The sequence below is a fragment of the Osmia bicornis genome, unplaced genomic scaffold (assembly GCF_907164935.1).
Source record: "Osmia bicornis bicornis unplaced genomic scaffold, iOsmBic2.1, whole genome shotgun sequence".
NCBI classification, from domain to species: Eukaryota; Metazoa; Arthropoda; class Insecta; order Hymenoptera; family Megachilidae; genus Osmia; species Osmia bicornis.
Window position 1 is genome coordinate 1,234 of NW_025791383.1, and position 16,082 is coordinate 17,315.

General features: G+C 43.8%; 2 protein-coding genes across 2 annotated transcripts; both read right to left on the reverse strand.

Moving 5' to 3' along the window:
- Positions 1-1,232: 1,232 nt before the first annotated feature.
- Positions 1,233-2,270, reverse strand: LOC123989104. The gene has a single exon (XM_046289798.1). It carries the CDS (start codon positions 2,268-2,270, stop codon positions 1,233-1,235), a length of 1,038 nt encoding a protein of 345 aa, XP_046145754.1.
- Positions 2,271-2,988: 718 nt separating this feature from the next.
- LOC123989105 lies at positions 2,989-5,408 on the reverse strand. Its single transcript, XM_046289799.1, has 2 exons — positions 3,108-5,408; positions 2,989-2,997 (listed from the first exon to the last, which is right to left on the reverse strand). The coding sequence occupies exons 1-2, from the start codon at positions 5,406-5,408 to the stop codon at positions 2,989-2,991; spliced, it is 2,310 nt and encodes a 769-aa protein (XP_046145755.1).
- Between the last annotated feature and the right edge of the window lie 10,674 nt (positions 5,409-16,082).

Below are 16,082 nucleotides of genomic sequence, written 5' to 3' on the forward strand. Positions count from 1 at the left end.
CGGAGCTGGTCTCAGATTATAACAATAGAAGGCATCGTACGATTAGAATGCGTCCCATCGACGTGACACCGGAACACGCGGACAGACTTTTATCGTCCGTATATTCTAACATAAAGATTGCAGCTCCGGCCAAGTACAAGGTCGGTGATCACGTGCGAGTTAGTAAATACAAAACCTTATTCGCAAAGGGTTATACACCGAATTGGACAACTGAAATTTTCACAATTATTAAAATTCAACGAACAATCCTGTAACGTATCTCTTGCAAGATATGCAAAAACAACCGTTGGTTGGCGGGTTCTACGAATATGAGCTACAAAAAGTAAAAAATCACGATGTATACTTAGTGGAGAAGGTTCTACAACGAAGGGGAAATAAAGTTTTCGTCAAATGGTTGGGGTTTGATTCTACGCACAATTCATGGATAGGAGCGAACAATATTTTATAATCTATATTTAAAAATGTTTGTAATTATACAGATTATATGAATAAATAATTTTTCGGCTTTATTTTGTATTTACTTTTATTACAGGGGAATGCTATTTTATAAATGAAGGGAGATTGGTCTAAGAATAAATTATATTGATAATTTTGAATACTTTTTAATACAATAAATGTTGTGTTGAAGCTCCGAATTTTCCGTCGAAACGGTCGAGGAATTGAGACGAGCTTCCGAAAAACGCTGCTCGTTGGAGCGTGAAAAAAGTTCGACGCGATCGCGGATCGGTATTTAATCCGTTTTTTGGGGAATCCCTTTAAACGATGCACAGAAGGATCGTAGACGGTTTTAATCTACAACGGAATTCGATGAAGAAGCGTTTCGTAATAAGCCCGTGTTTACTTTTGTCACAATGCCGACTAAGAGAGAGAGCAAGGATTCTCGGAATCGATATATTTATATCTTTCGCCGTCTCGCCTCGCCCCCCTACAGGTGCCGAGCTACTCGATCCACCCGGGGGAACCTGTGAGGGGAAGGACGAGTGGCGGGGAACCGCGAACCTCGCTCGCCCGTCGGATATGATTTATTTTAACAACGATTAGTAATAGATACAAACAAATATGTACAGTTAATAGAATAAAATCATTAGTTGTAATACAATGTAAATTTAAAGCAAAAGTAATGTAGGAAAACGTATAATTAGTAAAGTGAGCGAATCTCAAACATGCCGCCCGCCTCGTTGTCGGAACGGCAACGACGTGATTGTTTCCAAGAATCGGCGGTTGCTACTACGTCACTGCTCGTCTGCCGGTAGAGTGCCGCCGCCCGCCGTGACAGACGTATCATGAGACGTCTTCTTAGCCGTAGCGTTGTCCGTATCATTCGGCGACACGAGTGGAATCAACCGTGTGATTGCACGTGTGGTCAGTCTGGTAGCAGTCTGGACGGTCGCCACACGTGTTAGGCCATCTTTTCCCTCGTGGACCTTCACGACGCGCGCCATCGGCCATTTAGTTGGTGGTGTCGAGTCCTCCTTTAGCAAGACGAGGGTTCCGAGTTGGAGGTTAGGAAGCGCCTTCCGCCACTTCGGAAGGTGTTGCAGTTGGCCCAGATATTCTTTACTCCACCTACGCCAAAAATGTTCAATTAATTTTTGTACGAGGGCCCACCTTTTGTGTCCTCCGTCGAAATTTAAATTTTCCGGTGATTCCGGAATCGCCGACAGTGAGTGACCCGTAATGAGGTGATTCGGTGTTAGTGCGGAGAAGTCTTTGGGGTCGTCCGTGAGTGGTGATAACGGTCGTGAATTTAAACACGCTTCCACCTGGCACAATAATGTTGTCAGTTCTTCGAAGGTCAGCCTGTGACCCTCTACTGACCGAAGAAGATGCCTCTTCGCGGATTTCACAGCCGCCTCCCACAGGCCGCCAAAGTGAGGTGAGTAGGGTGGAATAAATTCCCAATTCGTTCCTTCGTTGGCGATTAGCTCAGCAACCTCCCTGTAAAATTCAGAAGCTCGTTTGAACATAGATTTCAACTGCGCATCTGCACCCCGAAAATTCGTCGCGTTGTCGCTTAAGAGGTGAGCACAGCGTCCTCGCCTCGCGACTAACCGTCGGAAGGCCGCGATAAACGCGGACGCAGACAGGTCGGACACTGGCTCCAGGTGGACAGCTTTGGTGCAGAGGCAGACGAACACGGCGATGTAGCCCTTGACCGTCTTCTGGCCGCGACCCTTTGACATGCAGAGGGTGATTGGGCCAGCATAGTCGACCCCACTGCGAAGGAAGGCCCTGGCAGGCTGGACTCGTGAAGCAGGTAAGGAGCCCATTTGCTGCGTACCCGTGTTACCTTGGAATCTTACACAGCGTACGCAATTTCTTAGGATGCGTTTGAGGAGAGTGCGGTCCTGCGGAATCCAGTACGTTTGACGGACGAAGCTTTGTGTCGACGTGAGGCCACCATGAAGAGTCTGAGCGTGTGCTGCCCGAACAATTAGCTCAGCCAAATTAGACCGACGGTGAACGAGGATTGGATGCCGTTGATCGTAGGTGAGCGATGCATGATCCAATCTTCCACCCACACGAATGATCCCGAAGTCATCTAAAACAGGCCGTAAGGCTAATACATTGGATTTACTTTTAATCGGTTTACCTGTTCTTAGATTGTGTAATTCTTCGGAAAAATATTCCGATTGGCTCAGTCGGAGAATACATTTTCGAGCCTCATCGAGTTCCGTGGAAGTCAGGAAACCCGTTCGCCTGCTGTCGTTGCCCCGAGTGTTCCACACGAAGCGTCTCAGGTAAGCTGTAATGCGTACTAGCTTTGTCAACGACGAAAATCGGCATAGTAAGTCGTTTTCAGATTCTGACGGTTCGGCTGCGATGGTGTGGACGGTAGATCGTTGCTCCGAGAGTGAATCGTCCTGAGAACGAATGGAGGACGGCCAATCACTGGGGGGCATCTGAAGCCACGAAGGGCCATGCCACCAGCGCTCATCTTCCTTCAGAGCCTGTACGGTAACTCCCCTGGTTGCTAAATCCGCCGGATTATCGCCGCTGCGAAGATGACGCCAATCCACGTCTGGGAGTAACGTTTGAATTTCCGCCACGCGGTGTGCGACGAAGGGCTTCCACCTGGAAGCGTGCGATTGGACCCAGGATAGTACCACCGATGCATCCGTCCACGCATATAAGGTGGCTCGTAGAGGAAGTATGCCGTCCCGAACCGCCACCATGAGTCGAGCCAGTAGCAGAGCTCCGCATAATTCCAAGCGCGGAATACTGCAGAGTTTGATTGGAGCGAGCTTCGTTTTTGCGATGAGGAGATGCACGTTCGCCATGGTGGAGGTACTTGGTAAGCGTACATAGACTGCAGCGGCGTATGCTCGTTCGGAGGCGTCGCAAAAGCCATGCAGCTCGATGTGATCGTGCATCGCATCCCTGTAACTAACCCAACGTGGTAATGAGATAGTCTTTACCTCTTCCAGATCTTGACGAAACTGAAGCCACGACTCCTCCAGGCGGACTGAAAGCGGTTCGTCCCAATCTGCTCCTGACAACCAAAGATCTTGCAGTAGTGTTTTGGCGCGTATGAGTACTGGTGAGGCCCATCCAAGCGGATCGAAGAGTCGAGCAGTGTAAGAAAGGACGAGTCGTTTCGTCCAAGTTCGGATGGTTGACGGTTGGTCCGATTTGGCCGAGGTAACAGTAAGCGTGTCTGCCACCGCATTCCAAGTCAGTCCTAGCGTCTCCGCGTCGTTGCTCGCCTGCAGGAATTTGTGGTCTCTTTCACTAGGTTCCCCTTGGGACGTGTAGTTCAGCGTCCACTTATCAAGAGGGAACCCGCCCGCCATGAGGATGCCGATTAGCTGCTGTCGAGACTCCTCAGCCTTGGCAGGATCGTCGGCTCCAGCCAACAGGTCGTCCACGTAGGAATTTCGACGCAAGATGGCTGCGCCCAAAGGAAATCGTTGTTCCTCATCGTCTGCCAGCTGTTGTAGAACTCGTAGAGCAAGGTAAGGGGCTGAAGTTGTCCCGTAGGTGACCGTGGTTAAACGAAAGTCGCGGACTTCGTTTCCAGCTTCGTCTCTCCACAATATGCGCTGCCAATCTCGATCGTCAGGATGGACGGCTATCTGACGGAACATCTTTACTATGTCCGTAGAAAATACGCATCTCGGGAACCTCCACCGAGTGATCACCAGCCAAAGGTCGGACTGCAGACGTGGTCCTGACGCAAGAGCCTGGTTCAGCGAAGGTCTGTTGCCTGAAACATAAGATCCGTCAAAGACAACTCGAATTCTTTTATTTCCTGACCCGGTGGTTTTCCAGACTGCATGGTGAGGCAGGTAGTTGGCGTTAGCGACATCATACTTGGAGGCTGGTTCCATGTGGCCCAGTCTCCGATACTCCTCCATGAAGCCCGCATAAGATGTTTGCAAAAAGGAGTCCTTCTCCCATCTTCGTTCGCCAGCCAGAAACCGTTGAAGAGCGGCACGTCGCGGTACTCCGATGTCTTCGGGTGTAGCCTTCAGAAATGGGAGCCGCACCACGTAACGACCTAGTTCATCACGTGAGTGCGTTTCCTTGAAATACTCCTCACAAGCTGTGTCTTGAGGGCTCCACGGAGACTTCGAAGGGACCTCCTCAAGCTCCCAAAATCTTTGCAGGTCGTTTCGGAGATCATCCAGGCCTCGGATGAGTTGCACCCGAGCCACCCCTGAAGCTGGATCGTCGGAGGTCGAAACCGGCCCCAAAGGGGACCATCCAAACGGCGTGCGGACCAGCGACGGAGTTCCAGGAGGGCCTACCTTATTTTCCAAGAAAAGGTACCCACAAACGTCAGCTCCAAGAAGTACGTCGACTCTACGTGGTAATCTAAACTCCGGATCGGCCAGCGGCAATCCCCGCATGTGAATCCATGGATGGTCCTCCACTGGATGAGACGGAGTTGGAGAGGTGACTTTCCTTGTCACCAACGCGTTAAGAGTGATGCGGAAGTCGCTGTCTGCGCAGGACGTAAGCTCGACGGAGACTTCGTGTTTGGCCATCCCGACGCTCTTTTCCTGATAACCGGTGAGTAACACCCTCACACTTTTCCGCTGTAGCTGGAGCGATTGCGCGACCTTCTCGCTAACAAATGACGACTCAGAGCCTGGATCTAAAAGAGCCCTGACGTCTAAAGTGCGACCCTCAGTCGACTCCAAGCGGACCCGCGCGGTTGCCAACAAAATCACCCGTTGAGATCGGACCGTATAAGCAGCACTCGTGCTCGGTGTAATTATATTTGCCTTGGATGACGATGGTTGATCTTCCCGAAAGGCATCGTGTAACGATGTGTGGTGATTGGCCTCGCAAACCAGGCAGCGGAAGTTTGACTTGCAGGCTGCAACTTCATGACCTGAATTTAGACATGCTGTACACACGCCTACCTTTTTTACCAGCGACAAACGGTCTTGCGGATTCATTTTCTTCAACCTAGTGCAGTGGCCAAGAGTGTGTGAGCCAGCACACGACGGGCACGTTTTTGCTGTCTTAGGCTTGGCTGTTTCCTTGGCGTTCGTGGTCAATGTTACCCTTGTTCGAGTATTTGCAACGGGTGTCCGCTTGGAGCCTTCCTTGGACTGGAGGAGAGGCGTCGCCGCATTCGTACCTTGAGCAGAAATAATAGCGTGAGCACGATTTTCCAGAAAATCCACTAACGCCTCAAACGGGGGAAGCGTAGTGGGATCAACCAAGGAAGTTTCCCAAGCGAGTCTCGTGGTTTGATCCAGCTTTTCGGTGAGGAGGAACGAAAACCAGTCGTCCCACGTCTCCACCGGTCGCTCCAAAGAGGCGAGTGCATTCCTTGACTGGCGAAATTCGTCGAGGATCCTTTTAATTTCCTGAGAGGACGCCTTTACTATGGGAGCACAGGTGAGGATGCGACGCATGTGTGAGGCCGCTAAGATCCTTTTATTACCGTAGCGACGCTCCAGGGACGCCCACGATGCCTCGTAATTACCGTCCGTCATCGGAGTGCAGGTAAGCATGTTTGCTGCGTCACCTGTAAGACTAGATTTAAGATAATGTAATTTTTGCACCTTACTTAACTTTTTCGAGCCGTGAATTAGAGCTCTGAATTGATCCCGATAACTTTCCCACTGTAGGAGATCCCCAGAAAACGTGGGCAGCGAGATCGTGGGTAAAGTCGGTTCGCCTGATGACGCTTTGCCGGAAGAACTCTCGTCTCCTGGCTTATTCCGGTCTGGGGCGAGTAGGGCAATCCTCTCCTCCAAGTCCACGACGTGCGAAAGGTAAGTACTTTCAATAGTGCTGAAAACGTCTTCCTTCAAGTAAGGCACTGATTTATCAGCTGCGCAAATAATAGATTTGTGAGTTGACGAAAAATCACGCCAATAAGTATCTAACAGCTGCCTCCGTTGCTGCAGCATAATTAGAGTAAGTTTTTCTTGCCCGATCTTCAGTGTATTCCTCATGAAACGCTCTATACGTCCGGCCAGGTCTTCTTGAGAGCGCAGTAGGTTTTCGAGTGACGTCGACATGATGAGTCACCCCGCAAAAACTGTTCTCTAACGACACGTAAGGACGTACACAGCACGCGCGTGAAAGGTCACAACTCGCGACCGTTGGCGGTTTGAAAATTCGGACCGTTTAACGGCGTGTACGTGATAAAGAATACGATTATTCTGATTAGACGCAAGAAAATCAAGTCAGCGTAACTCACAAGAAACTGTAGTCTTTAACCCTTTTTCCAGCAGTTCGGGAAGTCCAGCGGGCGATCGGCCACCGTTGGATCGTACTTCGATGCACTGAGGACGCAGTTCGCCAAGGGATCACTCAGATCACTGCACTCACGGCCGGAAGACAACGTACCGATTCGCGATGGTCAAGATCGAGGTGCCGGGCAAAAATCCGGCTCGAAGGACCAAATGTGTTGAAGCTCCGAATTTTCCGTCGAAACGGTCGAGGAATTGAGACGAGCTTCCGAAAAACGCTGCTCGTTGGAGCGTGAAAAAAGTTCGACGCGATCGCGGATCGGTATTTAATCCGTTGTTTGGGGAATCCCTTTAAACGATGCACAGAAGGATCGTAGACGGTTTTAATCTACAACGGAATTCGATGAAGAAGCGTTTCGTAATAAGCCCGTGTTTACTTTTGTCACAATGCCGACTAAGAGAGAGAGCAAGGATTCTCGGAATCGATATATTTATATCTTTCGCCGTCTCGCCTCGCCCCCCTACAGGTGCCGAGCTACTCGATCCACCCGGGGGAACCTGTGAGGGGAAGGACGAGTGGCGGGGAACCGCGAACCTCGCTCGCCCGTCGGATACGATTTATTTTAACAACGATTAGTAATAGATACAAACAAATATGTACAGTTAATAGAATAAAATCATTAGTTGTAATACAATGTAAATTTAAAGCAAAAGTAATGTAGGAAAACGTATAATTAGTAAAGTGAGCGAATCTCAAACAAATGTAATACATAATACATAATACAATAATACAATTCGCTGGGAGGTGGAGGCTATAACAGACAAAATAAAACCCGCATTAGGTAAAATCTAATAAATTAAAAACATAAACGGACGGGCAACTCACATCAATCTCCTCCAACCGGCATCGGATTGCATTTACTGGCCACTTAAATTTTCCGTGTATGGTAAACGTGGTGATACACATCAATATCTCCCCAAATAGGGCCCTCATCTATTTCCTCTCCAAACAGCGCCCTCAAATCGAATAAACCTTCATGATTCGGATTCCAACCTTCGGCCCACATTAACATCTGGCTGAACCGATGATCTGCTCGCTTCCGGCGCACTTCGATGAATCTTTTTATTGGCACTAATCCTAACCTTTCAGCTTTTAACAAACAACTAGTTAAAAAATAAAATTAACACACCAAGACAAGTAATCGTTAAAGACTACTTACAATACTGTTCAATAAGTGCCCTAAAGGCAAGTAGTTCATGTCGTGGAACGGTAGCCATCGTAAACTGATTAATGCGAAATGAATAGCGGACTGAATAGCGGATAATGAAAACTCATCGGTTTATAAAGCACCGAGAAAATATCCCCTCCAATCCTAATACATCCAAACACTAGACTTTCAGCATCTCGCGAAATTGCAAATTTGCAAGAACTCCGAGTCGGGCACCTCTCTCTCTCATGAAATTGCACGGTTCGCAAAAACTTGAACGTTGCAAAGAATAACGATTGAATAATTTTATTTTCATATCGCATTAACGGTTTTGCAATTTTATTTTCATATTACATTAATGAAGTAGGGGGAAGGGCAAATCGCAATATGACATAGCCTATGTCCATCTTAAAAGAATAATCAGTCCAATAGTGCAAATTTCATTAAAATCCGTGTAGCCATTTAAACGTGAAGAGGAACAAACGATCAGACATTTTCACTTTTATATATTAGTAGGGATAAGGGCAGGGAAATAGGGATAAGAATAAGGAAGTAGGGATAATAGTTGATTAAAATTCCCGAGCAAAGTCGGGTAACGCAGCTAGTACTATTATATATAAAGAGACCGCGTTTGTATGTACAGAAAAATTTCAAAAACTACTTGCCCGATTGATACCAAATTTTAACAGTAGCTTCCATGCCTTCTCTGGAGTGACATGGGCTATATTATTTTAATAAACTATGGAAACTATCGCATTGAATTCTGCTTATTCGTGTGCGATCGTGGCAACGCATTATGTAGTATGGGTCGCCGCTTTTCTACTGTTTCTGCAGGCAGCAATACCTACTTTTCTGAAATACTAGAGATTGATCACCAAAAATAATACAACAATTATTACTTCAAATTCTTGAAGTTTTTATTTATGAGAGCGGGCGAAGCTGCGAATACATGAAGGATTTGTATTTACTGACTCGCACGTGTTCGCTGGCCATGCATTTCCAAGTATCTTTATACGCATGCAGGGTTTCGAGTTCTTGCAAACCTTTTAATTTCATGCCGATTCCGAGTTGTTACAACATGTAAGATATCCGGCAGATTAATCTCAGATTGTGTTGGCGGTTTTCATTGTTAGAAATGGAGGGAGATGTTTCCCCTGTTTGCTTTATAAGCGTATCAGCGCCGCGTTTTCGTTATTCAAAATGAACTTTACAAACGAACAATTCCTTGCTCTGCAGGCGTTCATCGCCTCTCAGCGTAAGTAGTTTTTTCAATAATTACTTTTAGCGCGTAAATTTTATTTATTTTTAATTCGTTTTTGTTAACAGCCGCTACCTTAAGGAGTCTAGGATTTGTACGGAAAAAAGACCTCCGAAATGTTCGGCGGGAGCGGGCGGAGAGGCGACGGAACGCTGAGAAGATATGGGCGGACGCCGCATTCGATTTGTGGCAATTGTTCCGCGAGGAGCTTGATGTGAGTTACTTGCACGTTTTTGTTTTATTTGATTTTTTTACTATGTATTAATGTATGTTTTATTTTATCTGTTATAGCCGGATTGGTGATAGAAGAAAAAATTAAAAAAACATATGAATAATAATACTAATAATAAAATACAAGTATATCCAATATTAATGTAATTTATTTTTTGTCGCACCCTTTCCTATACTTCCTTTAATAAAATATACAGTAAAGATGAAATCAAAGTATTTTTTTTGCCACGCCCTTCCCCACGCATGGAAAACATTCCAAGATCAACAACAAATTATAAAAAATTAATTAGAAACACATTATGTAGTGGACCGAATTGCGAATCTAAACCATTCTCGAGTCAACTTGAACACACAAAAATTTCATCAAAATCGGTTCAGCCGTTTAGGAGGAGTTCAGTCACATACAGACACACAGAAGAAATATAAGGATATGAAGTATGATTATTGGGAAGGGTTGGGCAAAATAAATTACATTAATAACGATTATATACTTTTTTATTTTCATATTACATTAATGGAATATGGGGAAGGGTGTGGTACAGAATAAATTACACTAATAACGGTTATAGATATTTATATTTTACGTTAAATAATATAATAAGGAAAAATAAAAAAATATCAATGTAGGCGGCTACCACCAGTCCGGCTATAACAGATAAAATATACATTAATACGCAGTAAAAATCTAATAAATCAAAATAAAATCGGACAGGCAACTTACATCGATTTCTTCTCCGAACAAATATCGGAGGTCGAACAGATCGACCTCCGTCCAGGTAGCCGCCCACCGCGCTTCATAGTCGCGCCGCCACTCCTGCCGCTCGCGGCACTTTGCGGGTAGTTGCGCATCGTCCTCCGCCGGCGCAATTTCAAAAATTGGCATTACTATGGCTGTTAAGACGAAAACAATTAGTTAAAAATAAATAAAATTTGGGTAATTGTTGAAGATTACTTACGATAATATTTGACAATCGCCAAGAATGCCAAGGATTCCAACCTTGGGATTGCCATCGTTGAACGGAAAATAATGAATAAAACGAACACGCTTGGGTTTATAAAGCACTGTGAAAACATCTCCCTCCAAACTCTAAGACCTGAGATAAGTAAAAACTCCAGTCTCTTTCTCTCTCTCTCTCATGAAGTTGCAAGGTTTGCATGAACTCGAAACCCTACAGGCTTATAAAGATACTTGGAAATTAATATTTTACTCGTGGAGCAAAGAATAAATTATGTTTTTAGGAATAATTATTTATTTTATAATGCCCCCAAGGCAATGTTCTTGTGGATTGTGGAATTATGAATCGTTTATCATCGTAAGGACTAAGCACCTTCTTTTCTTCACATATAGAATATACATTGTGCAATTTTGAACGAATACATCTCTGTTCACGATGCACTTCTAAACGTTCATACAAGCAACGTATATAATCATCGAAGGAAATAGTTTTCCTAACTACGTTACTTTTGACACCCTTCACTTTTTTCGTGTCCCGTTTGCCCTCTACGCGCAAAGCATACATTTTCGACCGAAGTCCGACAAACTCAGTCATTATACACCCATTATTTTCATCCTTCATTAATCCCGGTACTTTTTTATTTACTCGTGGCATACTGTAAACATTGTCCTCGGTATAGTCGCTCGTGTCAAACCGATGTATATCGCGTTTCATTACATCGTATATGTCATCACATTCCAGTTCGTATATAAGACTGTCTGTGTCTGTGTATAATATTTTACAAAGATGTTTAAATTTCGGCCAAATATAATCATGATGGAATTCGTACAAACATGTTTTTGATATATCCAGAATACACATACCAACATAAATGGGTTTTGCAAATTTAATTTCCAACTTTCGCATCTCTATTGCGACCAAATATTCCGAAAATATTGATCTGCTATGAAAATTTGGTTTTGATATCAGGGCCTCGGCCCCGTATCTACCATCCCATTTTGTAACTAATTTAACGTCTACATGATTTCTAACGTTCTCCATAGTTTTGCCAAAGACTGCATTATTCATTAATTTAAATAAATTCTTTTCAAAATCATTTTTAGCCGCAGTTCTAAGTTGCGTGTTTAAATGAATGTATTCGCGAAGCCATGGAGATTGTTTAAATTCTAAAACGCGATGAATTACAGAAACTTTTAAACCATGATTTAAGCATTGTTGAAGATTGCGGTAATGGATGATGTAACGTTGCTTATCCTGAACTGTAGCGAGTAGTTTCTCGTGTTTGGCATTAGGAGGCTTCTCGCGTATTGGACAAAATGGTAAATCTGCATGCTTATCGTGTAATTCTAGCGGGTATTTCAAATCGACTTCCAAAATATATCCAATGTCCGAATTTTCGGATATCGCATGAATGTTAAAAGTTTTAATTTCATTATCGTCTAACCACTTAAACTCGCCGTAAGGTAGATACTGCGACATTGCCCATCCATACAAATTATTAACGTCGAAATAAACTAAATATCGCGATGGTTCTTCGGAATTGTATGAATCCATGTATTTATTATTGGCCTTTGCGTATCGATTAGAACATTGACTTAAACCACCACGTATGCCGCGCTCTATGAAAAGTAGCATATCGATATCCGTCAATAATTCTAATTCGATACGCGTGTGCTTCAGCATTGCATCCCACGTAAAACCGGGTAAAGTATAGTAATATGCAGGATCCAATTTGTAACTTCTCAAACAGCTGCCACGAAAATTTTCAAAAATGTCGGCCAATAATAAAACGTCTGTTTTTAGATATAAATCGCTGTATTCGCCAAGTGTTTTTATATTAAAACTGTGCCAGACTTTTATCGCGTGGTCATAATCCTGCTGTGAAACGGCACAGTCGCTTAGTTGATTATAAAATTTGTCACATGTCGGCAATGTTGTCTCGCTCAGTTTCATGTAGTCGGTAACATAATCGTATGGAAAGATGCCTTTTCGTGTAAGCAAATCGAATCTTATCTCGTTCAAAAAATTAAATTGTGACCGTAAAATCGTCATATCGTCTTTCCCTAGATATGAACTCAATTTATCTAAACTTGAATTTAAAAATTTGAATGAATCTATAAATCGAAGCGAAATTTTGTAACGTTTTAGATTCGTTGAAAATGAAATATATTTTTCTTTTGTAATTGGCAAGACTGATGTCGAGCCTTCGATAATCGTTACCAATTCTTTTATTACAAAATGGGCATCGTATCCCGATAAGTTATGAAACACTATTGGTATAAAACGTTTATTTTTATAATTTAAATTACACCCCTGGTGAGCAGGTCCTCGGTAACGACCAGTGAAATGGCAATGATCTCGAACTTTTGTTTCGTCGATGTCGAACGGTTTTTCGCAAATATAACAATGCGTTGCATTCATATAATTTTCTCTTTCATCACCTGTCAAATTTGTCATGGGCACATTCGTATTAAATAATGGTGCAATTTTTCTTACAAGGCTCTCAAGTTCATTCACGAACCATTCAGCACAGTCAGGACCCCGATACGCGCGATACTCGCACACCGATGCGGTGTATGAACAGTGAAAATAATATCCCACACTGTATGCTTCGTGTTGCTGGTATGCATTGCAGTGTCCTTGATTGCTGTTAACCTTCTTAAGCATGCATTCGAAATCGGCGTACACGATGAATGGATGACGTTCTCGGTGACAAAAATTATCAAACTTTATTATTTTATCTTCACTCGATGGTAGAATGATTGCGCAATCGTTCATCTTCATGCAGTCCTTCGTATGTTTCAATAACTTTTCTTCCGCATAAAAGTAGTGAAGGCATCTGCATATAAACAAAGTAACTGCATTAGTACAAAAAGAACAAACGCATACACTAAAATAGATCGTAATGGCATGATACAAACCTGTCACAAATATAAGTTTTACTCTTATGTGCACTCAGCTGGTTTGAAACAAGCCGGGAAAGATTTTTAATCCATGCAAAGTGACGCACATTACGGTTGGGCGTTTCAAGCATCAGCAGGTTAACGTGACGAAATCTTTTGTTGGTGGTGAGTTGGAGCGGAGCACACCTTTTCACATTCAAGTCCCAAAAATAAACGTTTATCGAAACATCGTTTTGGCGCTCAAATTTTGGTATTTGATTAAGGGTTATTGGAAATGCGATGCCCTCCAAATTTAAAACGGTGTCATAGTTGGGATACGATGATGGTCGATTTGCATTCACATGGACGGGATATAATGCTGCAACTATCGATCTGACAAAACACGTATCATCGTCAACTGTCACATTTACTACCGCTCTTTTGTCCTTGATTGTTTTTGGTATGTCTGTGTAACAACCAGCATGCATCGGATTGCATTTATTGATATTTAACATCAAATGCAGAATTTTCGATATTGCCCAACCACTGTCCCGTTCCTGAAATTCTTCCATCAGTGTTAAAGTTGAGTTCACAACGTATTTGTCATACCAATCGTTCAAGTTTGATGTAGAAAATAATTGTTTATTTCTTACACTGAAACTTTTCACATCAGTTTTATTATTAGTGGTAAACTCCCCATACAACACCGTATTCACTTTTATGCATGAATGATTTAGGAAAACTTCCGCTAGACGTTGGAATACTATTTTTCTAGCATCTTCCAAAAAGTTTCGTGGTTCAATATGCTCGGTGTTGATTATAATTCCTGTAGTTATCCGGTTATGGAAAGCTGATTCTACATTCTCCCAGATAAGAGATGATGATGCACGTGATTCAGCATCTGTTCTCCTTTGACCTTCGCCTATTTTTACAGATCCGTGTAACTCTGCTCTTAACGATTTAAATCTCGCTATCCTGGCTGTTAAACTATTTTTCAAACCAGTTGATAAGTCCTTTTCGAGTTGCAATCGCTCTATCATTAAATCAATGCATTGATTGCATTGCACCAGACATGCGTTTCGGTCGTCGTTACTACTTATGACTGCAATACGTTGTGTCAAAAGTTGTTCTATACAAGCAAGTTCGTTTAGTAATATTGCCTTTTGACCACTAGGATGATCATTGTCACGATACAATATCCTACGCAAGGCGTCGATTCTTTCTTTGTATGCTTCTATATCTCGCCATCCTTCGACTGATAAATCGTCTCCCATTTGTAATCGTTCGTCTATCAATTCGATGCACTGGTCACATTGCATCAAGCAATCACAACGCTCATCTTCAGTATTGATGTTTATCGCCCGCTGCGCCAATAATTCGGTGATGCGTTCGAGTTCTTGCAGTAACACGGCCTCCATTTCTCTTTTCCACAAACACGTTAAGTAGCCTTGCACTTCTAATTGTCAAACTACATATGACACACATTGCAAAATTTTCTCCCATTTTATTAAAGTAGGGCTGTCATTGACGAAAGTGTTTAATTGCTGTTCATTCTGCAGCGTCAACAAAAAACCGCATTTCCAAGACGTAGAAAAATTCGTTCAAGGTCATGAGCAAAACCTCTACCTTCTATAGTCGCGAATTGCAGCGTCAGATCTGCTGCGCCAACAAAAAATCTCATTTTCAAGACGTAGAAAAGTGGCTGGGGCCTTGTGTCGTCTTCCGATAAGACAAAAATAGTTCAAGGTCATGGGGAGGGGGGTATCATATTTTTGCTGATGATGTCAACTTTCAGTTCAAGGTCGGGGGGGGGGGGATATTTCTCCTGTGGGGATAGCTATGGGGTGGGGGTTGTCATAGGGTGGGTATTTCAACTGAGGGGGTGGTTAAAGGGCGGGGGTTGTCATAGGGTGGATATTTCTGCTGAGGGGGTGGTTATGGGGTGGGTATTTCTGCTGAGGGGGTGGTTATAGGGCGGGGGTTGTCATAGGGTGGGTATTTCAACTGAGGGGGTGGTTAAAGGGCGGGGGTTGTCATAGGGTGGATATTTCTGCTGAGGGGGTGGTTATGGGGTGGGTATTTCTGCTGAGGGGGTGGTTATAGGGCGGGGGTTGTCATAGGGTGGGTATTTCTGCTGAGGGGGTGGTTATAGGGCGGGGGTTGTCACAGGGTGGTTATTTCTGCTGAGGGCGGTGGTTATGGGGCGGGGGAGGGAGGGGGGATCATATTTCTGCTGACGGTGGTGTCAAATTTCAGTTCAAGGTCATAGGGTGGGGAGAGGGGTGGATGTTGTCGGGGTGGGGGGTATCATATTTCTGCTGACGGTGGTGTCAAATTTCAGTTCAAGGTCATAGGGTGGGGAGAGGGGTGGATGTTGTCGGGGTGGGGGGTATCATATTTCTGCTGACGGTGTGGTGTCAAATTACAAAAAATGCTGACGCCAGTGATTTAGAATCCGCATAGAACAACTACTACCGATCCATCGTAAAACGCTATTAAACTAACGCCTGTGATGATATAAATGTACATTTTCGCTCCATTTAGCGAAAAAATCGAACTTTAGTTACGCTCCGAAATATTTCAAAATCCTGGCGGCGTATTGCTTCGCCTCTTAGAAACGATTAGTCGAAAATTTTTACAATCTTATTTTTACATTCAGTACGACTGATCCATCTTTAAACGCTATTAAACTAACGTCCGTGATGATATGAATGTACATTTTCGCTCCACTTAGCCAAAAAATCGATCTTTAGTTACGTCCCGAAATATTTCAAAATCCTGGCGGCGTATTGTTTCGCCTCTTAGAACCGATTAGTAGAAAATTTTAACAATCTTATTTTTACATTTAGTAAGACTGTTCCATCATAAAACGCTATTAATCTGACGCC